Below are 24332 nucleotides of genomic sequence, written 5' to 3' on the forward strand. Positions count from 1 at the left end.
GAGGTGTAGGAAGGAGAAAAGTGTTTAAGAAATATTGGGCACAGATTGCTGTGAAACTTCATCTGAATCTTCAGTACAACAAAAGTTACTTTAGAAAATGAATGGAAATCTAGGGAAGAATGTAATAAATTAGGTTTTGTGCCCTCTGTGCTTGAGATTTTGGCCCGTTATGTCTTGACCTATCAAGAGTCTGTTTAGGTTAGGCATTGGAATGGCAGGGCGAGGTTCTTCAAGTATTGGAATTGACTGTGTTAGTCAATAATTTATTCTTGAAAGATTTTTGTAAGCAGGTTGGACAAATGACTGTGATAAATATTTTAGGTAGAGTTGGCCCTGTCTTGAAGTGGAGGGATGGAGCAGATGGTTTCTCAAGGGTTGTCCCTGTCCTTCCTTCAGTGAGCTTATGGTTATGTCAGTGTGCTTTGTCTTTTAAATAGTATTTCATATGTATTCAGGATTTCACTTCCCAAATACACTGTCTCATTCCATTTCCTTGAGTGTCATCCAGGAGAACCCTGCCTCTCCTCGTTTGCTGGCACTGGCACCCTGTGATAGGTACTCGCACTGTGAGTCACTATCTGTAGGGCACCGATGTTGAGTGAAGAAAGCACATTACTGCCACCATCAGCAGCCCTCTCTGTTGCTGAAGGACTGGCCGGCAGGAATGCCACTGGAGACCAGCATGAAAAAGAAAGCTAAAGGGGCAGCTCCACTTTCAAGAACAGCTATTTCCTTATATTTGGTTTCATGTGGTCTCTGCAGGTTAGTTTTCAGAATTAAGTTTCTGCTTTGAAAAATCAAGCTTTCATAGACTATTGTGTCTGTAATACTGTCCTCCTGGTGTCACAATTATCCCCCTAGGCATGTGCTGTTCCTGAGGGGAGGATTTGGCCATACTACTTTAAGATGATTGAAAGATAGAGGGACTCTAATTCTTCCTTGACTCAGTTGTTAATTGTCAGATATGAGGACTCCCTGACAGACTGTGCAGACAAGACATTGTTGACCTATTTTTGCAGAAGGCTTAAAGAAACAAAACCAACCAAACAAAAAACCCCCAGCTAAAAAAAAAGGAAAGTAACTGAAGGGAAAACAAACAAAAAGAACTTATTTTTCCAATTGTTGAAGCAGAGTAAAGTGTAGCAGGGGAGTAAGTGTGAATTATGACAAATCAATCTATGTGCCCATCCTAATGGGTTCTGTGTCTTATATTAAATATTATATTGTTTGTAACTTTCAGCTCTTTCTACAATCTTCAAACCTGTTCTGTGCTTCATCAGCAGGTGGCTACTCTTCCTTGCCTCTGCCCCTGCAGCTACTGTTCCATTGCTCCACTTTTCTGACTTACTCTCTTCCTCCGTTACTCCTCCAGATTTTTCAGGCTTTCTTCATATTACCTCTTTCCATTCTGGCTCTTCCTCAGTTTCTCTGCAGAACCCTCTTGGTCTGAACTATGTGACTTCTTCCACAACTGCCCAGTCAGAGCACTGGGTGGGAAGGCTGCACTGGTGTGTGTCCATCTAGGACTAGCTCCCTGTTTGTGCACACAAATCCCGTAACCTGCGCCTCCCTCCGCACAGCACTGATACAGCTGGAAGGCGCTGCTTGGCAGTAGCTCACATTTCAATATTGGGCCTTTTAGTTATTTGCTTTAGCTGAGAGTTAGCAAAAAAAAAAATATTTTCAAAACAGCAAAAGTAAAGTTGGGTAGGGTTTTTATGGGTTTTTTGTATCTGGATGAATAATACAAGATTTTTACCAGATAAACATTTTATTAAAGTCCTATATAAATTATTTCTCAGATTCCTTGTATGCCCTTCGTATCATACCAGATTCTCTCAGTTTTCCAGTTACAGAAATAAAAGAAATGCTAGATTTTTTCTGTCTTTTTTTGTTTCTTTCTTTTCTTTCTTTTTTTTTTTTATAAAACACCAGTGATAGCTTTTCCACTGCACATCGCTAAATATTGAAGAACAGGTAAGAATAGAGACATGAAGAAAGAATAAATTTTTAAGACAATTCTTAAGAAATATCTGCAAGCATTTCATTGTCCCATTTGCTGAACTGGGCTTTCCCCTTAGCTGCCATTGTACTTATATTTCACAGCACACGGGTGATACAAAATGGGAGTAACAGAGGCAGTTTTGTTATCAGAGAGCATTGGATGCCAGAGTTGCGAAAACTTTATGTATCTTTGATACATTAAATTACTTTCAGCTGTCTAGGAAATGAACATATATTTAGGTGCTAACCCTGTAAAGATGTATGCATTTTTATGATTTTTACATACTATGCTATCCTACTGAAGTTAATGAGTTTAAGTTTTTGGAGCTAATTTTTATTTTTTTAATATGGTGACTCTGTGGGCCAAGCCTTCTTTCAGGGACATGATGAGAAATTGGCCACTGATTTTCCAAATAGGAATATGGTTTTGTAATACTGGCCAGAAGAAAGGTCCATTAAAGACAGTGCAGAGACATCCTATTAATTTATTTAAATTAACAGTAATGATTGTATAAAATATTAGTGGTTTTGTATATGAATTACTGTTAGTAGTATAAATTAATAGGATACTGGAATAAGTCTTTTATTCTTCATAAATGCCTAATCCTGCAGGATTTACAAACTGAGGAGCAGTATCAAGCTATGAATAAGGATACAAAATCAACATATATATATTTTCCTGTCTAGATTAATATGCCATATTGGTGCTGATTTTCATTATGTAATCTGTTCTGGGAGTGGAAATAAGCACCATTATTTGGAAATACTGTGAATGCAATTAGCAATTTGAACCTACTAAATTATTAAACTCTACTTCAAATTTGAAGTCAGTTGTTTTACTTCCATAAAAATTTCGAAGCAGATTATAAACTGCATTTTATTTTACATTACATTCTTCAGACTATGTTAGATTGTCACCTTCCCTTTTGTTTTCAAACCTTTGAAAGTTTTTACAAATATAATGAAACAAGTCACAGGAACACATGCCCAGTTATAAAATACTCTATATACACCTTGTCTCAGCTCCACTTGGTTGTTAATTTAAAAAGGTCACAATACTTAAGACCACGTGATTTAAGTTTCTTATGTTGTTCATGAATCATCTTAGTCTACAACTACATTTTATAACACTACTTAGTTTACACACACACAGAGGATATTTGCAAAACTGAACAAAAATGTTCTGGTGGTATCTAGGTTTTGAAAATTGGTCTGTCTAGTACCAATTCTGTCTCCCCAGGAAGTTAGTAGTAGAGAAAGTCACTGTAAAAATGTCCATTGGCTTCAATTAAGTAATTTGTATCATGGTGTAGAACCTTGCCAAACTGATACTAAACAAATGGTGCCACCTTGTTTGTGTGTGGGTTGGTTTTTTTCGGTTTTTTGGTTGCTTTTTTTTTAAAAGGGGAGTGTGTGCAGGTGCTTTTATATATATATCTATAAGCATACACCTGCCTGATCAAGTGTGTGAAACTGGGGAGCACTGCAATGCCTTTAGCAAATTAGGTGCCAGCTTCACCAATATATTACTCCAGTTTTACACGGTGCTTATTCTCCTGAGAGCAACTGGAGTAGTGCAGTGGCAAATGAGCACCTCAGCCCGTAAAAGCTTGGTGTCAGCTGGTCTGTGAAGAGCTTGCATTTACTGCTTTGAGCAAGCGTACGGGCCTGTGCAACAGCAGCATGTCATTTGGTACATGCATTTAATTTGTACTGCAGACTGGAACAAGATTATAGTCTGCCTATTTAGCCAGGTAAACGTTAATCTCTCAGACCAAATCTTCTAGTCATGGTCCAGCCTCTCCCCACGTTGGAACCTCCTGCTTCATTTGGTGGATCTGCTTCTGTAGTTCTTCTCTGTCCAGCTTCATTTTCGCTTCTAGGACTTGCCGTAGAGACCCAATGCTCTCATAGATAGCTGCAAACCCTGATTGCAGGTGAAAATTAAATTAGTTTATAATCAAAAGCAAGAGTAAAAAGCATAATTACTACCACAATGTGCTTCCTATCATAATGCTCTGCTCTACATTAGGAAGGCAGCAAAAGTTCTGGAGACAAATAGGGCTATCATTGTGTGCTGATGGCAAAACCCACCCCCGATGGCAGCCAAGCTGTGCCCGTGTGTCCTCTGGAGAGAGCACTTCCAAGCTAATAAGATGTCACCTCTTGTTGCTGTGAGCTTCACTGTTAGTGAATATCCTTTCTAATGCCACAGGTATAGCCATTGATCTGACCCAAAAATCTTTAAACTGTTTTGATACAAGCAAAGGCATTTTGCACGTTATTATAGGTTGATCATTGTTACCACAATTCAGAATAAAAAACTTGATAACTATGGTCCTACCGGCATTAACTTCAGCTTTCATTTCTTTTATATCTTCATTTATCTCATTTTGAAGTTTTCCAATGCGAATATTTATCTTTTCTTCAGTCTGTTTGGCTTCATGTGCTTCCATGGTTATCTTCTGTATTTCTTCCATTTTGTCAATTTTCTCTGCCATTTGGTTGAATTTCATCTCTATAGCTCTTTCACTCATTTCCTAGAGCCAGAAAAAAGAATTGTAATGATTTACTCTGTATATGAAATTACAGTGGCCTTTCCCAAACATGCAATCCATATTGATTAATAATCTTTTATGTGAAATTCAAAAGTGTAAGAAATTATAATTTTTAAATTAAATGGTTTAAACTGACTTGATTACTGTAGGCTAAATGACTGATCTATTTAGAAGTGATCACATTTATTTGAAGGTTCTCAGGCTGTAGGGATGTTATACTTGACATCAGTGAAAAGTTATACAAATATTGAGGAGTTCTGAAAATCTCACTCAAATAATATCTTAATTATATCACCTTAGTTATTACTAATGCTTTTGAATACTTCCTGAGAAGTATTGTTAGGACCTTTTAGTGAAACTTACAGTGTTTTCCTTAAAAGTCAATGAGAGTTGGTCGATTTTTTGCGCAAGTTCTTTTTCAATCCTTTCATGTTCCTGTTCCAACCAGCTACGTGCAGACAAAATCTGGCTGCTGAGTTCCTCAATAGCATTTTTTAATCTAAGAGCATAATAGAAATTAGCAGATACAAAAGAGCAGAATTTTTCATCATTCAACAGTGACTTTTTTATGAATGTGTTCATAAAAATAATTGATGACAACTGAATACATTCTTGACATGATAATAAGGTGAACCTTTGAACTTTAAGGCTGCTGAACTGGATAAAGTAATGTTGTTTTAGAAAATAAAGATAAAAGAGCACAACAAAACAGGAGTTATTTATATGAAACACAGCATGACATTTTGAGGCATAGTAGGTGCAAATTCTTTGCATCATTGAGAACAGAATATGGTCATCCATTCAGATTATAGTCTTCGTGTCCATAGGCCTTGAATCTGAGCAAAGATTTGGTACCCGTTTATTTTAGAGGTACATAAAAGCCTATACCCACCTCAAGTTTACACCAACCAACTGTGCCAGTGAAACTGTTTCTTGGGGCAGTCTTTTTACAGTGAATATTTGAAATTTGGATCTATTCTTTCATCTGGCTTGCAATCGGTTTCACTGATGTAACCGGTGGGCTTGCGGGAGGATAGCAATAAGGAGTACAGGTGTGGGTGGCTTAAGCCAGGACTGCCACTGAGTGAAATGCCTGGGGAGGAGGTAATATCTCCATGGAATATATCCCCACACCTTTCTAACACCCGTTGCACGCACACTCGTATTTGAACACGTTCATGACTTTGTAGACCTGAAGGTTACAACAGTCAAGCTTGGAAAACTGGGGCCCTGTCTCCCATGGCAGCAGCAGGGTTTCCCTGGCACTCACTTTGTATCCAGAAGATGGAGCTGTTGGTTGCTCTCTTTGTAGGCAATCTTCAGCTTTGCTTCTTGCTGCATTATTGATTGCTCTACTCTGCTCAGAAGATGAGAAATCTGAAACAAAATTCAGAATTTACTATTTCTCAACAGCATTTCATCACAATCTCATTTGGGATGTTTTCATAACAGAAGAGAAGATCTTAAAGAAGGTACATTTTTGCTGACATTTAAAAAATTACTGAATTTGCACATTTTACTTTATTGTGAAAAATATCTCACAAGATGAAAGTATTGACATTGTGAAAACTGTACTTTTTCACCCATAAATAATTTGAACAGTCTTGCCTTGAAAGCATCTGCCTGCCCCCTCTCCCCTTGAGACAGCTGAATTTAAACAATCCATACATTCCTGTGTTGCCACATAAGCAGAGTAAACAAATGGCAAAGCACTCTACCAATACTGAGGGATATTCTTTATCACTTCATGTATAATGATTACTGAAGGGATAAAAGTGCTGGATTTAACTGGGGATAGGTCATTACTAAGGGAAAATATTTCTCAGCAAAACAATAATCTCTGTTTTACAAAACATACTGTTCCATTTTACAAGATTCATGACAATATGCTTCTTAAATGCTGGCAGTCTAATATACTGTACTGAGTCTTCTGAGAAAGGTTAAGTGGATTTTAACCATTTACCTACTGCAAAATGAAGAATTAAAATACTTTTGTTGCCCAAGAAAATGGAAAGACCATGAGATGAAAGTATGAAGAATCCTTTTCCTTAATGTCATAAATCTCTGCTTGTATCCAGTGCTGTCTTCCATTCTCATACCCAATAGAAGAGAAACCTGACAGACAGATTAATGGATTCACAGAACCCAAAACCAGTTTTGTTTTGCAGACCTTCAGCAATTGTGTTCAAATAAATATAAAGTCATGCTGGGAAGGCCAAAACACTCAGGGTTGCATGCATGGTTGTGGTAGTTCTGTAGAGTGTCCATGTCATGTTCACATTCCAACCTCAAGAAGCCATTCAGGCCAGTAATCACTGACTTTTATTCATTCCTGGATTCTTTTCAGGTGCCTTTAAGTACTAGCCCCTACTACACAGCATGCTAAAGGCAGCAAATTAAGGACTTTTTCAGTTAGACCAGTGCAGTACTGCAGCTGGGTACCAATATTTAATCTAATGAGGACTGTGAGCAGATACACCTCTCCATTTGTGAATCTGTGACCACTCAGGATAACAATTAACATTAATGGAGCCTGTGTGAATTAGAATGTAACTGTTACTCATACGTGGAGCGGTTTGGTCCAAATACCATACCTGTATTTCTGCCTCTTTGATTTTGGATTCTAAGATCAGCTTGGATGTGTGTTGGTCTTTACTTAGGCTCTGAAGTCTTTCATATGTAATTTTATGCTCTGCAGACAGTCGGGCTAACCCAGCATCGCACCTGTTTGAATAAATAAATACCAAAGCAACAGCTGAATAGAATATAAACTCCAAGCTTTCTAAAGTATCCATTTTAGACTCGGCATTTCTGTGAAATTGGTGGCTGTCTAGTGAAACAATGTCTTAGGAGACTGTAAGAATGGTGATGTATCCCATAGAATTCAGCAAACTGCTCCCAAATGGGACTAGAAGTCAAACACTCTGACACATACATTCCTGTTTTCTTGGCACTGACATAATATGTGTAGACTGTGTTGTTATCAGTCAGGAAAATCACATTAGAAAGGTAAAGATGCAGAATTTCAATACTTCGTACTTTTGTCATACTCCAAAAGACATCTGTTAAGGTGTGTGTGATTTCACCTATGTGATTAGAAGCCTAAATAATTGAGGACTACTTTTCCATTATTGTAGCTGTGTTCCTCTGAGTCTTACAGTCTTATTTTTATTTGTGAAATAGTAGCATACAATTAATACATGTAGTAAACAATGTGGGGCAAATTTTACAGTTATTAGTCTTTGTTTAGATAAAATTGTCATTGAAAGCAAAGGCAATTTTGTCTCACAAAAGACTATGAAATGCAGTTCTGGAACATAATTATTGTTTCCTTTCTTCACATTGGAACGTTTCTTGATGCTGTAACATTTTCAGGATAAATGTGCTATAGAATATGTGCATTTTCTACCACATTTCAAAAATACTTTCACCAGGTGGGTTTCACCTACAGTAATACAATAAGGACATCAACTGAGCTGTGAAAATGTAAGTGCTGTAATTTCAGGAGTAAGACCTCTGAAGTATGAGTCATGTATATTTTTTTGCAACGTTACCAAATTTGATCTATAAACTGATGGAGAACAGGCAGTAGTTAGAATTTGAGGGAGAAAAAGGCAGTAAAATGGAACAAGCTAAGGCATGTTAAATTGCTAACTAAACCAATGATACGTTTTAACCTCATTTTAGTCACATCTCAGTTTGAAGCCTTTCATTTCAACATGCATTTTCATCACCTCGGTTACAGTAACTACCATTATCATTAAATATGGAGGGAAAGTAACAGCTAAAATGACAGATCATCTGCTTAGTGTTATAGTACAATTTCAATATGAAAATAATCAGTAATGCAAAATAACACAAATTATAAAACTTGTAGAAATTAATTTACAGTTTAGCAGTTCAGCATTATGAGATCAATTAGTAGTATCTGTAGGAAGACCAGCTAAGGTTTACATAGCAGTGAGCTGTACTTGTACATCTTACAATCAAGCAGTTCCTATAGAAAAATGAGAGAAGCCAAATCTCTGCATGTTGTCAGGATAAGTCAGAGGAATGAAATCCTCTTGCTACTCATCACCAAAAACCCGGGGACTCAAAAAAATGCTTAGTTTTGTTTCTCTGAGGCACAACAGAAAATATAAAAACTAACAGCTTTGAAACTACTGTAGCAAATGTAAACAGCGGGCATTTGTAATGGCTTTTAAAGCAAATTAGTGTTTTGGGTTTAATCACGGTGTATCTCTCTTTGTGGAATGTGGTTATGTGATCAGAGGGGTCATGTAGTTGCATGGTAACTGAAATGTTACAATTCTGACTATGTTAATTTAGTGTCAGCCTGGTATGTATTAATCAGATTATTTCGTTTTTCTACAGGGATGCTCATATTGGCACTTTTTAAAATAAAGTCAGAATAAAGTTTAAATTCCACTGTCTGTAGTTATGGAATGTTTAGCCTTCTATGTTTTTTTTACAAAACAATATTCCATATATTGAAGTGGTCAAATAGAAGTCTCTTTGCTATATATATTGTACGCACTCGCAAACACTTGATTAGTTTTGACATGGAAAAAACCAATAGTGTGCTATAGACACAGAATGAGATCCTGATGTTATTTACGTGAGTAAGCATTTTGAGTTAAAAACTTACAACAATTGAGTAACTCTAGTCCATGCTTCCACTGGCTTTCAAATGAGGGGGAAGGAGGTAATAAGACGAACACATGGAAAACCGTGAGCTTTCTAATACTTTGGATTCAGGTTTCTACTGTGTGATGGCTCAGAAGAAAATGAGTAATCTAAATAAAAGGCCACATTATAGTTTGAAGCTTTTCCCTGTTTAAAAAAGAAACGGCTGGGGGGCAGGAACACTACAGTCCCCACTGAATTTCCCATACCTCTGAAAGTTCTGCTTTGATACTTCTTTATAGATTCATGTTAAAATGACAATAGAATTTTTCTTAAAAAATAGAACTAAATGTTTCTGAACATTGGATTTAAGTTCCTGGGTGATTTAATTGGACTGTCTATATAAACAAAGCCAGTGGGTATAAAGACAGATGTTAAACAACTTTTGAGGTTTGGTCATCTTAAAAGCACAAGGAAAGAAATGAGATATAGATTAAGATTTCTAGGAAGAGTACTATTTTAAAAATATAAGAGCTGTATATAGAACCATTTTGTACAAAGAAAGGCATAATAAATAATTCCCTTCTGAAAAGCTGAAGCTAGCCACGTGAACACCCCAGTGGAGGTTTCATGTGCAGTTGCACGCATGTGCTGTTGAAATTTGCAGCAAAGATGCACTAGAATGTGTTCCTCTTACTACTGTTTGATTTTGGAGGATATTTTCAGAAAGTTCTGTGTACTTATCTGAAATTAGTAAATGAAGAATAAATGGAGACATTTCATAGTGCTAAGTATTATTCTCAGATTCAGAATACAGTATAATTTTAGAAACTAGTAATGTTCAATATAAACAGTGAAATTATCAAACAACTGCCTTCCAAGTCATAGTAAGCAAAAGCAGTAGTTATTCTTCTGGCACACTGAAGAATATTTTTGTTTTCTTTGATCTCTAAGAAATCGAAAACACAATGTTTTCTCTATTCAGTATCACCAAGGACTAGATAAAGCTGAGAACTACACCACTACTCCGCAGCAGGTTGCTAGATAAATATGCTCTAATGGTACATACAGATTTTTGATGTTCCTGTTTTATTATAAGAGGAGATATTTCAGTTAAAATACCAATGTTTTGGTGAAAAACAAGTGGCTGAAGAACAAGTAGTGAAAAGCAAGTTGACACGTCCAGGGGCTGCACTGGGCAAGAAGATCAGAGCTGGTAGATTCTGTGTAGTCTGGATGAGGGAGCCCAGGGCAGTCTCCCCGTGTGCCTCCCCCGCACGGCAAGTAGCCACGGGGCAGCAGATTTACTGTACTTGGAAACTTCATAAATGCACTGCATCCCAGATGCATCCAACTCATCTTCTGTGCAGTGGAGGAAAATCTGCCTACACGTAATGAGTCCAGAGTGTCTGAAATGAATCAGATCTATAATGTATATAAAAATCATCTATATATGCAAAGTAGGCCCAGTTTGAACATGCATAGTTGCCATTTCTCTGGATGTTTCAGCTACCAGGAAGCTTCTAGAGACAGCTACTGCTGTACTGACTGTACTACGCTGACCAGGCTGCTGTATTTAAACTTTCCAGATAAATGATCATATGCACAAGTTATTCTGTAACAAATGATAAGGCATTACTCATGAGTTTTATGATCTTGAATCATGAGAAATAGATTTGATAAATCTATGTTTTTCTGATAAATTGCCAACATCACTGACAGGAGGCTGGAGTAATGGATCTATCGGCATGTATCTAGTTGAACGCGTCACTGAATTTAATAGAGGTGATATTTTTCTTAATAATAATGCTGAGTCTTAGGAAAATGTGCAGCATCATTCATGGTGAACACTGCACTGATGCTTCACAAATTCATCAGTAACTTATGCTTAGTGAGAAATGGCCCAGAGACATGAGCTGTGATGTGTAGTCAGTCTTCTCCTGCTAGGGATTTTAGGTGACTTTGTGATGCAGGTGAGCTCAACTGGGAGGTGTGTCTGAACCTTGCTCCCATGGGTGGCATGGCTTTGGAGCTGTATGTGCATGTAGGGATCCCTGTTCTTGCCATTAAAAGCAGCAACCCTCAAGAAATAACGAGACAGTTGTTCGATGATATATTGACATGTTACAGAACAGTTGGTGGCAGGAAATAAACATCCCTCTCTCCAATATTGAAGTTGAATAGGATGTAATGTAATGCATGTAAATAATGGAACTGAAATTTGGCCAGAATCCTGAGACTGACACTGAAATTTTTACAGGACCAAAAGGCTCAGACTTAGGTGATTTCCTATCACGCGGCGTATATAATGAACTGTTTCACGCTGATTGTCCATCTGCACACTTCTAGCCTAGAGCAAACGTGATGTGCTTGGAGTTAAATTCACCTGCTGTCACTAGAGCCTGAGCCGTGCCTGTGGCTGAGAGCTGATGTACAGTAAATTGGTAGCCCACAGGAACTTGGTTGTGTTGCTAAGGTTTCCCTCTTTAAACTCATCTGGAAGTTAACGGGACTAGATGTAAAAGTAAAATTACATTAGGTGTGTTCAGCTTATTTTATATAAGGAGTATTGGCTAGAGTGATCAGAAAGTGTTAATCCCAGGGGAAGTTTGTGGTATCTGTATAGTGCCAACAGCGTAACAGACTGGCATCTTGACCACACTTGCCGGATATTACTATAATCATTATTCACAGGAACACTCATTTTCAAAGTAGAATACATATGTAAATTAAGGCAAAGAGCTTTCTCCCACGGAGCACTGCTTTAACTGATAAAGGGAAGCTTATTTTCCTCCTTGTTCAGGGTAGATGTTTACGTAGAGAGCATAATGCTGAATAGAAGGTAACAGTTAAAAGACAATAAACCAATTCTCTTACGGTAATGAATGCAGGTATCCAACATTCATTGCACAGCCTGACATAAGGCAGATTGGCGTGATCTCACACATTATCAGATAAATTGCAACCCCGGCCTGTACGAGGGCGTTGCCCTAAGTAAATAATGGACAGAGTCCACCACTGCTCCATGTACCATGTCTCAGCCAGGCAAGGGCCCCTTTGTGAAGCTCATGCCTCATTCGCTTTGGTTCTGTTCTGGGAAGCAACAGCACTGTACTTTGCTTCACAGGGTGTCAGTAACCGTGTTGCTCCAAATACGGACCTCTCTCAGGATGTAGTATGATCTCAAAGTGGACTTTTTATATAAAGGAGCAGGAATATCCAAGCATGTAAATTACTCTGTGAGATAGATATCTCTCGCTCTCTGCATATTTCAATCTATTTTCTGATTTGACAAAATAAACTTGTCTAGTTCATTCCTCTTTACTGAAGGATAGTGCATAACTTAAAAAAAAAAAAAGTATGTAAAACCTCTCTAAAATATTCTTTACAAAATGGGCTATGAAAGTTACAGTGGAAACTTCAAACAATCAAATAATTTATGAAAAAACTGTAGTTCAAGGACAATCTCTCCCTGATTATTTTTGTAGGCTATTGAAGATTATCACTAAATCAGTTGAAATACAAAAATATAGACAGTGGGTCAAATTCAGGACAAGCATAATTCCAGCAAAGTTATTAGCCAAGCTGGTTTAGGCCAGGTTAGGTCCTTTTTCTATAGACATACATATCCTCTGTCTTCTGTGTTCAACTTCACAAACTCTTAAGCAAATGTTGTGGTTGTAGAGTTTATAAACATGTCATTGATGGCACAACCTGAAGTCTGTGTAGTTGCACAATTGTAACCTGGAGTTTCAAGCAGCCTGTATGACCTCTATTATTTTATAGTTTTCTGTGCCTCACGTGTCAGGTAGCCTATGTAGTTTTTAATATGGCTAACCAATAACTGAATGCACAGATTTTTACTTCTAAAATATATGCAAAAATGTGCAGCTATTCTGTTCTTTACAAGTGCAGATTGTTCCATGCTGCCATTATAATTGTGCTAATTGATTTGTTTCAAAGATAGATGAGTCTAACCATAGTACTTTTTAAAGCTGAACCAAATCCAAATTCCCAAGGAATTTGAGGTTATTTGTTAAAAACTAATTTCAGGAATTTCAGGAATTAAAGGTGATACTCCTAAGTTTAATTTGTAATACTGGAATGCAAAGGATTATTATTCATTTTCACTGAGCAAAATTATCCTGGGAATCTTGCCAAAGTGGAATTCAGCCCATTATCATTAACATTCATACTTCAAGATTGAACAGCATTAGCTGGTCCCCAAAATATACTTCCGTGTTGACTTTTACCTTGCAACTCTTCCCCGAAGATCTCCTAACCCAGAAAGCTGCCGCATTTCCAGACTCTTCAGGGTAGAATTTGTTCCATAGCTGAGATTGTCTCTGACACGTATCTGTTCCTGCAGCATCTACAAAACATTCATATGCAAATATAAACTCAGTATGTCACATTTAATGTGTGCTTAAAATGTCACTCATTATTTTTCACTCTTTCAGTAACATCAGATACTGTTTTATTATGACTTTTTAATAAAAGCTTGGTCTTGTCTTGTACTAAACCTTAGGTAATTTAGGTAATTAATTATCTCTTAGTGTCCAATCTGCACATAAATACCGTAACATGTATAAAATATAACCTGACAAAGGAACGGAGACTTAAATATTAATTTTTACCCTTTCGTTTTCCCCCAATAAAAGCTTGGTCTTGTCTTGTACTAAACCAGATACCTTTTAGGTAATTAATTATCTCTTAGTGTCCAATCTGCACATAAATACCGTAACATGTATAAAATATAACCTGACAAAGGAACGGAGACTTAAATATTAATTTTTACCCTTTCGTTTTCCCACCACACCCCTGTTGCTCACTGCAGCAGAGGTCAGGCGTGAAGGCACGTATCTGCATACGATTAGGTCACAAAAAAGAGCGGTTGGGTTTGTCTACTTGATGTTGTCAGTCGGAAGTGAAGGAAAGTTTATTATAGAGCTAAGGCATTTCCTGGTGTTTATACAGAACAGCCTTTGGACTGCAGTCGAGCTGGGTATTAGCGTCGCATTAATTCATTTTTTCAAGGTTTTCCATTGCAGCCTTTGAAAGCAAGCTTATTAGTACCACAAAGGTTTCTGTGTTTATATGCTAATATCCTGTGCTATTTTCATAGCCACTGAAAGAATTTTGTAATTCACAAACAGTTTTTCAAGTTATAAAAACAATTTATAAGCTTACAGGATCTTCAGACCTTGTCTGACCTTTACTTATCCTGTGGTAAAACTTTCTTATTAAATTAGAAGGAATGAGTAGCTGAGATGGCATTAGTCCTGTGAAAAATTCTTCACATACCTCAATGTCCCGATTAAGCTGCCTCACTATTGCCGTTATGTTTCGGATATGTTCTTCCAAGAGTTGCCTAGCCAACCGGTCACCCCCCCCTTTGTTCTGCATTCTGTGCAGAGTGGAAACAATGTCCTCCTTAATGCGAAAAGCGTGTTCCACAAGAGCCGCCGTTGTTTTCTCATGGCTTAGGATTCTGTCTTCCAGCTGATCCACCAGGCTTGCAGATGCCAACGGGACCGCTGTCAATGCCTGGCTGTGCAGTGCTATGTTTCGAACCCGTCTAGTTGAAGAAGAATATCCAGATATTGTTAAGTGCTCACACAAAACTCGAGTCTTTCCACTATCTCAGTAGTGATACTGGAGAGAAGCACCAAAGTACTCGCAGAGAGCGAGCCCACTGCTACAAAGAAGTGGGTGCTGTGCTGGCTACTGCGTATATCTTGTACAAAGGCAGGTCGGGCTTTTTTTCCTGCTCTTTAAGGAAGCTTACAAAAGCATAGGATCTTAAGAAAAGGACATTAGCATTAGAAAAGTAATTACAATTCAGAACTATACTTTGGTTAAGAATCCAAGTTCAAAACCCTTTTACTGAGTTTCAACAGTAATTCTATTTGTCTCTACAGTTCTTAGGCTTAATCAAAGTGGTAACTGTAAAAGGTAGATATTGCAAATTAAATGGAAACAGACCAAGATTAAAAAGTAGCTTGTGTCCATTCTTTTTTTCACTCTCTACAGCTCTCTTATAATATCAGACAGAATCTTGCCCCCCGTGAACTGGACAGGAGCATATGTAGGTGTAGAAACCATGGAGAGATCAAAATTATGACAAGCTTCTCATAGTCTTAGAAGTCAAATTTTCCTCCCAGAACATTTGGGTTCCTTGAATAATTGTCTAGATTTTTCAAGAGAGCTCAGCCCCTCATAGCTTCCATGGAAAAAGCAGTGGAGCTCATGGGTGATCAAAGTAAAAAAAATTAGGCTGCTAATACAAGTTCAACCCCACTTTGAAACAGGAGATCTTTTTCTCGGAACTCTTATTTACTGTGTGTTCTCCATGTCATTTCCTGGTAACGAGCCAAATTAACAGTTTACTTTAACCATGATGATATTGATAGAGATGTATGACTCCAACATAGGTCACTTCTGGCTCTGAGTTTTTACGCTTATCCCATGCTATCAGAAGACTGGCTGTTCTTGGATTTCTACTCAGTTACAGTTTAAGCTATTTAATTTCTTTGGGAAAGGGTTAAGTAAAAGTTGAGTAAGGAAATTATTTAGGCTATGATTTGAATGTGTCTGCAGTATTTCACTTTGCTTTGCATCCTAATGCCAAAGTCCGAAGTCATAGCATTACTATATATAGAGAATTGAGAGACACATAATACTCTGCAATATGAAGATTGTATTTTTACATTCCAAACTGTACCTTTCAGAAGGGGCAAGAGTTGGGAAGATTGGGCTTCGCTGGGCCATTTTCTGGTCAATAATTTATGTCTGTTGAGAAAGTACACATTGAATTATTTAATAGTTTATATCTGGCACTGAAATGACTTAATGCTTCTGCTTTATGAGAACCTTTAAGTAAAGTTTAAGATTAAGTCTAATCTTGGAGTTCAAATATTGCTTATGGAATAAATGCAAGTAAAAATCAATACAAAAGAACAAAATATTGAAAACTAAAAACTGCTAAAAAGCTTTTCATAGTGAAAATGATACTCTTGGAAAAAGGCAAGGTTGGCAGCCTTGAAACTAAAATCTGCTGTTGACCCACAGAACTGGTTTGGCAGGACAGAGGCAAACAAACTTCTTGTCCCCAATCTGCCTACTGGTCTCAGACATCATCAATCAATGAATAAAAAAGTAAGATCTACAGGATTATCATAAAGCTTAAGAAAGTATTGGCTAGAGAATGAAATAAAAATATTTCATGACAGCAGATTATTCAGGGTAAGATGCTTTTCAGGTAAAAGCATTGGCAGTAAGAAACCGAAGTAAAATGTGTTAGACATCAGCATAGTTTAGCAAAACTGAGTCTTCTGTTAATTTGTCTTCAAGTCTACATGACCACGCTTTATGTTGTAAGTAAGTTCTTCTCTGGTAAGAATATAGATTCTCTTTTTAATTTTTATATAGAGCCAGGCAGACTGTGACAGACGTTGCAGCAGGGAAGCTCTGTTAAATAGCTTCACAAAGAGATTTTAGATATTTTACTATAAGTGAAATCAGCACCTGGCTCAATAGATTTGTCCGACAGAAACTAAATTAATGAACAAGATGGTAACCTCAATCAAATTGAACTATTCCACCCTATATAAAACAAATAAACATTTTTAACTATAAAGAAAATGAGCATGGCCTGAGTCTGAATTCCTCAGAAACACAAAATCCTCGCTGAAAACTAAAGGCTGATGTATGAAAAGAATTTTGCAATTGCTGATGAAATCCAGTGCAATATGCTGTACAAACAGAAAGAGAAAAATAGGGTTATTGAAACAAAATAGTCAAATATCGATTATAAAGAGGTGATGGGACTATCCTCTGAGATCTGAAAATGCAAAGCATGTTTTTTGCTTTAGAAATGTATGAAAGCACTGCCTAAAAGCAGAGAGCAAACATTGTCACAGTGTGTGTGTTCTATTTATAGCACAGTGCTTCAGAAACTACAAATTAGAAAAAAAAAATAGTTTAAGAGAAGCTGGGTTGCTGAGCAGCAATGACACTAGAGTGGAATTCAGAAGGTCTGATTTTAATTCTTTGCTCAATCTCTGATTCTGATGACTTTGGGCAAGTTATTTCCATGCCTAATGACTCAATCTCGCTATATGGAAGACAGAGATAATGATACCTGCCTCCTTGTTTAGGTTCTTACATGCCTGTAAGTAAAAAGCACGGTATAAGAGCTGGGTGTCATTATGATGAGTTTGCATTCAAAAATCCTGTGCAGATACTGAATGTCCAGTCCTGCAATCTGTTCCTCACACTTGTAGTTTCCCGGTTGGTTGTTTTGGCTTTTTTTTGACAATGCCACCGCTCTGCGGGGTGTCCCTCCTGGCTGGGCTGTGTGGTTATACAGTAACCGGGCACCTGGTTCTCAGGAGGTCTGAGCTCATTTACCATTAGTCTTCTGGGACATAACACTTTTTAATGATCTTGATGCAGTGAAGCATTTAAACACAATTTAACTATAAACACAGGAATATCCCACTGATTTAAGAAGAGCTATGTGTATCACAGCAGCAAAGCGCTGGATGCTACCTAGAAAAACGAAGAACAAATATTGAAGTCTGTACATTTAGCAGCTTCTTAGTGAAATATACCTGATAAAAACCAGCCAACCGGAAAACCCCTCGACTCCAGTCTTTTAGTCTTACGGCTTTCAGTATCCATTTATTATTAATTGAAAAAAATGTTTGTAGCAGAGTAAGCATAGGATTGCTTGAAGTGTTTACTTTTTCTGCCAAACTCCCATTAGCCATGTAGCTAAATGCAAATGTCTGGAGAAATTGAGCGCATGAAACAAAAGTTACACAGATGGACTTCTCATTCATTTGTTATTGCTTCCTTAAGTACATCACTCAGTACGCAGGGAAGTATCTCATCATCAATTATAAAATTTTTTGACCTTATCCAACATCTACAAAGGATCCATTAAGGTCTTGGTCAGCAGTTGTACAAAACTTTTCTGCAGTTTGGAGGTATTTGCAGCAAACAGTAACAGATAGATGACAGAGCTAATGACAAATTTCCTCTCTGTGAGTGTGTGTAAGACCAGTATAGACTAGTATCTAGTCTAGATATCTAGTCTAATATCTAGTCTAGAATCTGTTATTCTGTGATTGAGAAAAGAAGAAAAAAAAGAACTATGTTCTGATGCTTAGATTCAAAGGAATGTCATTTTACATAGCTCTGATTTTAATGGCGGTAAATAGGGATCAACTTAGATACCAGTTGAAATACTGGCCTCGAGTCCTTAATTATTTTTTTAAAAAATGATGTTGTCTTCTGCTTGATGCTGCTATAGCCATTTAAATCACGATATATTAACGCAGTAAAATTTGGTTGATTGATTTAACTTACTGAATATTCCAAATATACTTGTCACACGGACGAGATAAAGATTTTTCCCAGTTGCAAATGGTATGCCTGATTGCCAAAAATAACAGCTCACTTCATACGTAAAGCAGATTTTCCATACAAATGTGGAGTACTTCTTTATCGTTTCTTTAAGTCACTGACATCAGACATGTAAAAGCTTGAAAAAAAAAATCATACGTGGGACATGCTGAAGAAACACTTTTAGTGATGCAAAGTTCGCTCCTTGCTCTTTGTACTGAGGCATCCCTTCCCCACTTCAGCAGGCTGCCTTGCAGGCTTATTTTCTGCAGGTTCTCCATTTCTCCCGTTCTGAAGGATAATCACATCCATAGTGTTCAGTTCTCCATCTTCCATTATAACCTATGTCTAATACTTGCTCTAATGCCTGTGCACCTCAGAGTGTTTTTCACATTCCTTCTCACAATATGCCTGTGGGTTAGGAAAGCATTATTATCCCTGAAAATATTATGTTCCTTATGTAGGGAAGCGAAGCACGGGGGAGGGTACTGGTGGGGGCTATGTGACTTGCCACAAGTCACACGGGAATCAAAGCAGACTGAAATACCTGCCTAGGCAAACACTTTAATCACTCTTTTCTTCTCAAAATAGAAACCGCTTTGGTTGCTATACAAGGAGTGTGTGACAGCACCGCCCCGGGAGCCGCAGGATCCTGGTGTGACTCTGAAGCGCTTTGGGGCAACATTTTGGAGTAAGTGAGAAAGTCCCTGTGTCACAACTCAGCATAAACATCGGCCAAAACCCGACTGTGTCAGTGAGTCACACAAAACAAACCCTCGCAGACCCCCTCTGCGCTGCTGTGACATGTTGTGAGCGTGGATGAACATGGAGTGCAGGGGGAGAGGTGGCCGTGGGAGAGGGGTGACCATGCTGGCACGGCTTGGAGCACAGGCCAAGGGTTCTCTCGAGGAGTAGGTGTGATAGCTCAGGTGCTGGGCTGTGCAGCTCTGCGGGGTTTGGGGGCTGTGTGGGTGCCCCGAGCTGGCCCACAGCTCTGCTGCGCAGGCCGTCCCCGGGGGCCACAGCGCTCCTCAGGGGAAAGGGCACCCGCGGCGATGGCTGTGGAGACACGGATGGGCGACAGCAGACAGGACAGGACAGCGCAGACACCGCTCGATGGCCATGCAACACGCAGGGACAGCGCTGGGACAGACTCACCAGTGCTGGCTGCGGGCAGGACAGGGCTGCCCCTCTCTCCCCCGCATCCCGGCTGCTCCCGCTCTCAGCGCGCTGCCACCGCCGCAGCAGCCGCTTGCCGGGCGCCGGGACCGGCTCTCCGCGGCCGGGACGCCCGTCCGTCCGTCGGTGGGTCGGTCGGCGGGTCGGTCGGCGGCGCGGCGGCCCTCCGGCTGCGCGGAGCGGGGCGGCCGCAGGCCGGGCTGCGGGAGCGGTTGCCAGGACGCCGTCACCATGGCGACGCGGGGGGCGGGGATAGCCCCCCCCATCCCCGTTAATCCCCGCGCCCCGCAGGTTTTGCGGGGGGGGGTTTGGTGGGGCGTGAACGGACGGACCCGCACCGGCCCCCCGGGTATCGCAGTGCGGGGGGGGACGCACGGACCCGCCCCGGGGACCGGGCAGAAAGTTCAGCGGTGGCCAAAGAGCAGCTGCGCGGGGCTTCTGGGGGTGCCAGGGGCTGCGGGCGTGACTCAAAGCATGGGCTTTCCCAGGGCAGATAACACATCCTGCCGGAATGCAAGACTCTTAAAATCAATAACAAATAATAGTTTTATTTGTAAGATTCCTGGGTTGTATTTTCAGACACGAGCTAACATGTAGCTTCAGTCAAACATCGTGTGCCGCAGAAGAGACGATCTGTCCGTCTGCTCAGCAGAGGCGTATGAGCTGAGGGAAAGTAGGACTGGGAGAACAAAGTCCACAGAGGGTGTGTCTGCCATCGCTTTCGTTTCCTGCTTGTGTCATTCTTTGGACTTCGGTAAAACCACCTTGGGTAAACAAAGGGTAAGTGAAATCAGAGACAAACTTACTGCATCAGCTCACTCTGAAATAGCAGAATGTCTCTGACTTTGGTTAAAATATATACAACATCCCATAGCGTTGTATAGGCAGAATAGTTGCAGGACTGGGTATCTGGCAGATGTGAAGGCAAAAAGTGTTATTGTGTGCACATGCTATTGTGAAAAGCAAGGTGGGGTCTGAATCCATGCTCTGACCTAGTTATTTTAAAGTAATTCCCACATCAAAGGATCAGTCCTTAAACAAAACATGCCATAGGTGCTTTCAAAATGGGATAGTAACCAAGAGTCACAGGATTGTGGGATAATTCAGGTTAGAACAGACCTCAGGAGGACACTTGGCCAGCTTCCTGCTCCAACTAAGGTCATGGATGAGGCCACATGCAGTGGTTGAGGGTTTTCCCCAGCCTGCACATGAGAAACATCAAGGATGGAGTGTGCCCACCCCTCAGGGCAACCTGCGCCCATGATTGTCTGGCCGATGAGGCAAGGACCTTTTCCTTTTACCTGGACCTCTCTCATTTGCATTTATGTTGTTGTTTTCCCACTACGCCACTGTGATGGCTTTGCCATCTCAATGACTTCCTTGTAGGTACTGGGGGCTCCTGTTAAGTCCCCCAAAGTCGCCGTCATAGAGCAGAGCAAGCCTTGCTCCCCCAGCCTCCCCTCAGTATGTTTGTACTTCTATCACTTCCTTGGTGTTTCTAACTAAAGCAGTACTAAACTGCTGTATTTTATATAATTACATCTTCGGTGTGATTTATGACAAACACAGATTTCTTTACTCAAAGGCTAATTCAGATCACTTTCCTTATCAAGGCACAATGTCAACAGTAATGTTAATTTATTCTGGAGTGTTTAACTGCCTCACTCATGAATGGACCCCCATTTTAAATAACCATAGAATTACAGAATGCAGTAATTTAGGCTGGGAGGGACCTCAGAAGGGAGTCTCGTAGAGCTCCCTGCTCAAAGCAGGGCTACTGTTGATGTTAGATCAGGTTGCTCACCATAACATAAAGTTTTGATCTTAAAAGCTTGTGCAATGTTTAAAAAAATCTCCCTCTTAGGAAAAAAAAATAGAATCCTTGTACTTTTGTGAGCCTACATAACTTAACTGAAGTTAGTCACAGAAACACAGGAGGCAAAACTCCTCAGTTACCAAGTCCTTGTGGACTTCTTCCAGATTTATACCAGCCTTGCAAATAACAACATTATTCATACATTTTGGTTTGCAGTTGGAGAAAAATTCAACTCCATGAATTCTGAGTATCTCTTACGTCTGAGGCTTCTCTTAATCAGTTCCAGAGTAAAAAAGCCACATACTATTTTTCCTCAAAAAAACAAAACCAACCCCAAAGCAGTGGGTGAAAAAGGGCTGTTGACTTTGTTCCTGTACTTTTTAATGTAGTGATATTTTAGATGGAAATGTTGAGCATGCTAATAAGCATGTTTCCTGAACAGGTATGCTTCTCTAATTTAAGGCCAACAAAAGAGAAGAAAGAAGGAAAATGTTGTCTTAGGAGCAGAGAAAGGCAGTGAAATAAAGCTAAAGTGATTATAGTGGTTTCCAACATGGAAATCTGTCCTAATCATTGAAGTAATTTCATCATATTCGAAGTCATAAACTTTTGCCTTTGTTTTATACATGCCGTTTTGTTCCTCCTTACATTTTACACAAAGACATTGCCAAATCCATTTTTTATTTTCTGTAAGTAGAACTCTACATGCGCCGAATGTAACTGAAGGCAGAATGCCATCTGCATTTTAGCAGAAAACGTTAAGATTATAAAGTGTCTGTTTGTTCTTTGGAAAGGAGATACAACAAAAATTGTACTGACTTTTTAAAGTTTCCTTGATTTTATACCATTTGTTTTTCTGTGACACAAATCCTTCATCTTTCTAAGAAATTCCAGATTGTGTGGTTTTCTAACTATAAGTATGATGTCTTGTTAGAGGTATTAAGCCTTACTTTACTGGCTTTCAGGCAGTAATTAAGTTATTAATTAAATTATTCTGATCAACAGAAGATAAATATGTGGCTTATAAAACTTACTCTGTATTTTGTAAGCAAGAGAAAAGCAGTAATGCCTTTTTTTTTTCCCTTTACTGTCAGTTTTAACCAATTAGAAAACAGTTAGAGCAGTGCTTATTTCATTTAAAATTTCTAATCTTTTCCAGATTCACGGACTTCTCGTAAGAGTTACTTCTTTCTGAAGCCACAATAATGTGTTTGGAATGGAGGGCAAGGGAAAGTTGTATTCTCTGGCATTTCCAAAGGTAAGGGTCATGGGTTTTTTTCAGACAGTTTAGTCTTTACACATTCCAGCCCCAGCCCGGCGCCCGGTCGGTGCTGGCACACGGTGCCACTCGGGCGGTGGGTACCTGGAAACACACGCGTGTGTTACCAGCCACAGCTTCTTTCTTGTGGCACTGCTTGGTGTGGAGGGGCTCCAAATTGGGGATGGCAAAGAGGCTGCAGTCACTCCCATCTTGCTGAGCCTGTCCCCCCTTTGAAACAAGCCCCGATTGCTAATAAACCTCCTTGGGCACTGGAGCAAAGCTTGGCCTTGGGTGTTTTCCTGAAGCTTAGCACTGGTGATCAATGTTGGGTGGATCAAGCGCTGCAGCTGCTCGCAGCCAGAAAATATCCTCAAATTAATTCTTGATGTTAGCACTTCTGTGCGTGAGCCGGTAGGTGTTACTAACCAAACGCAACGCTGTCAGACAATACACACACGGAAAAAACTGATGGAAGTTCTTGATGCAGGGGATTTTTCTTAAACCTTTATAAGTTAACTCTTTTAAAGGTAACCTGTCAATATGACTTTCATGACAGAAGTGTCACCATCTCTAGGTTTTGGTTTTGTGCATCATTTGAAAGTACAGAGAGTCCTTTTTACTTTGCTGGAGCTCCTCGAGATGAAAATGTGGGTTCTGCCTGTCTCAGAGATGACTGTTACACATTATTGGCTGGAGGAGCCCAGGCACGCCGACCGCTCAGGCATACCACCACTGACGTTCGAAGGGAAATGCCTTCCTTTGCTTCTGAGCATAGATGTTGAATAAGTATCATTCACTTAATATAGTCAGCTTGGGAATTAGATGTTTATCATTAAAATAAGCAGAATTAAATGACTGTGCTTAAAAGCATGAAAAGACTTCATTGTGAATTAGACAGTGCTTGGTACACATAGTGCTTAGCAAGGGTCCGTGCAGAGACAGAGCACTGATGCCTTCAGCCCTAAGATTTTTGTTGAAAGTTATCTTCTAGTCCACCTAGAGTAGGTGGACCCCAGTAGCGCATGTAAAATGCAGTGAACTCAGGAGTAGTTTGTGAATGTGCTTTTTTACTCTTCTTCCACAACCTGGTTTCTCTGCTTTTTTTATAACTTGTTACAAACATGTTTGTATGTATGTAAACACACATACATACAAGTATTTATGTCTTACGAAAATGAACCTGGACATTAAAAAGGAAATAGAATCCAAAGGAAATAGAAAAAAATATAAAACCTGCATAGATTCTCTTTCTTTATCGGCCCTCTATACGCTCTCTGGATTCTTACAGGGGTTTTTTACCACTTTTTATCACAGTCTCATAAATCTGTGTAATGTTTCCATGTTCAAATGAAATACCAGGCAAACTATTTTTGTCCTATTTCCAAAAGACTACTGTTACTCACCTTCTGCTAGGAATCAAAGTGTGAAACTCGTCTCCTGTGAAGTTCTGCTCACTTTTAGCACTATCAGATATATT

The 24332-nt window shown here is 39.3% G+C and overlaps 1 protein-coding gene across 2 annotated transcripts; it reads right to left on the reverse strand.

Moving 5' to 3' along the window:
* Window positions 1-2469: 2469 nt before the first annotated feature.
* On the reverse strand, window positions 2470-19961 carry FAM81A (family with sequence similarity 81 member A). 2 transcript variants are annotated; one of them, XM_014944751.1, is made up of 9 exons: window positions 19758-19961; window positions 15913-15980; window positions 14493-14766; window positions 13442-13560; window positions 7157-7286; window positions 5833-5939; window positions 4926-5061; window positions 4349-4544; window positions 2470-3931 (listed from the first exon to the last, which is right to left on the reverse strand). In XM_014944751.1, the coding sequence occupies exons 2-9, from the start codon at window positions 15957-15959 to the stop codon at window positions 3792-3794; spliced, it is 1149 nt and encodes a 382-aa protein (XP_014800237.1). In that variant the 5' UTR covers window positions 15960-15980; window positions 19758-19961; the 3' UTR covers window positions 2470-3791. The 2 variants fall into 2 exon arrangements, with proteins under 2 accessions (XP_014800237.1, XP_014800238.1); XM_014944752.1 differs by lacking the exon at window positions 19758-19961 and adding an exon at window positions 18564-18988.
* Window positions 19962-24332: the final 4371 nt, after the last annotated feature.

Source organism: Calidris pugnax, unplaced genomic scaffold (assembly GCF_001431845.1).
Source record: "Calidris pugnax isolate Ruff unplaced genomic scaffold, ASM143184v1 scaffold70, whole genome shotgun sequence".
NCBI classification, from domain to species: domain Eukaryota; kingdom Metazoa; phylum Chordata; class Aves; order Charadriiformes; family Scolopacidae; genus Calidris; species Calidris pugnax.

Excerpts from the sequence above, each read along its gene's own strand:
- FAM81A (XM_014944751.1), bottom strand. The coding sequence starts at position 15,959 with ATGGCCCAGCGAAGCCCAATCTTCCCAACTCTTGCCCCTTCTGAAAG. Across the intron at positions 14,767-15,912 it reads ACTCTTGCCCCTTCTGAAAG|ACGGGTTCGAAACATAGCAC; the intron begins GTACAGTTTGGA and ends TTCTTCAACTAG. Across the intron at positions 7,287-13,441 it reads CTTCGGGGAAGAGTTGCAAG|GTGCGATGCTGGGTTAGCCC; the intron begins GTAAAAGTCAAC and ends TTATTCAAACAG.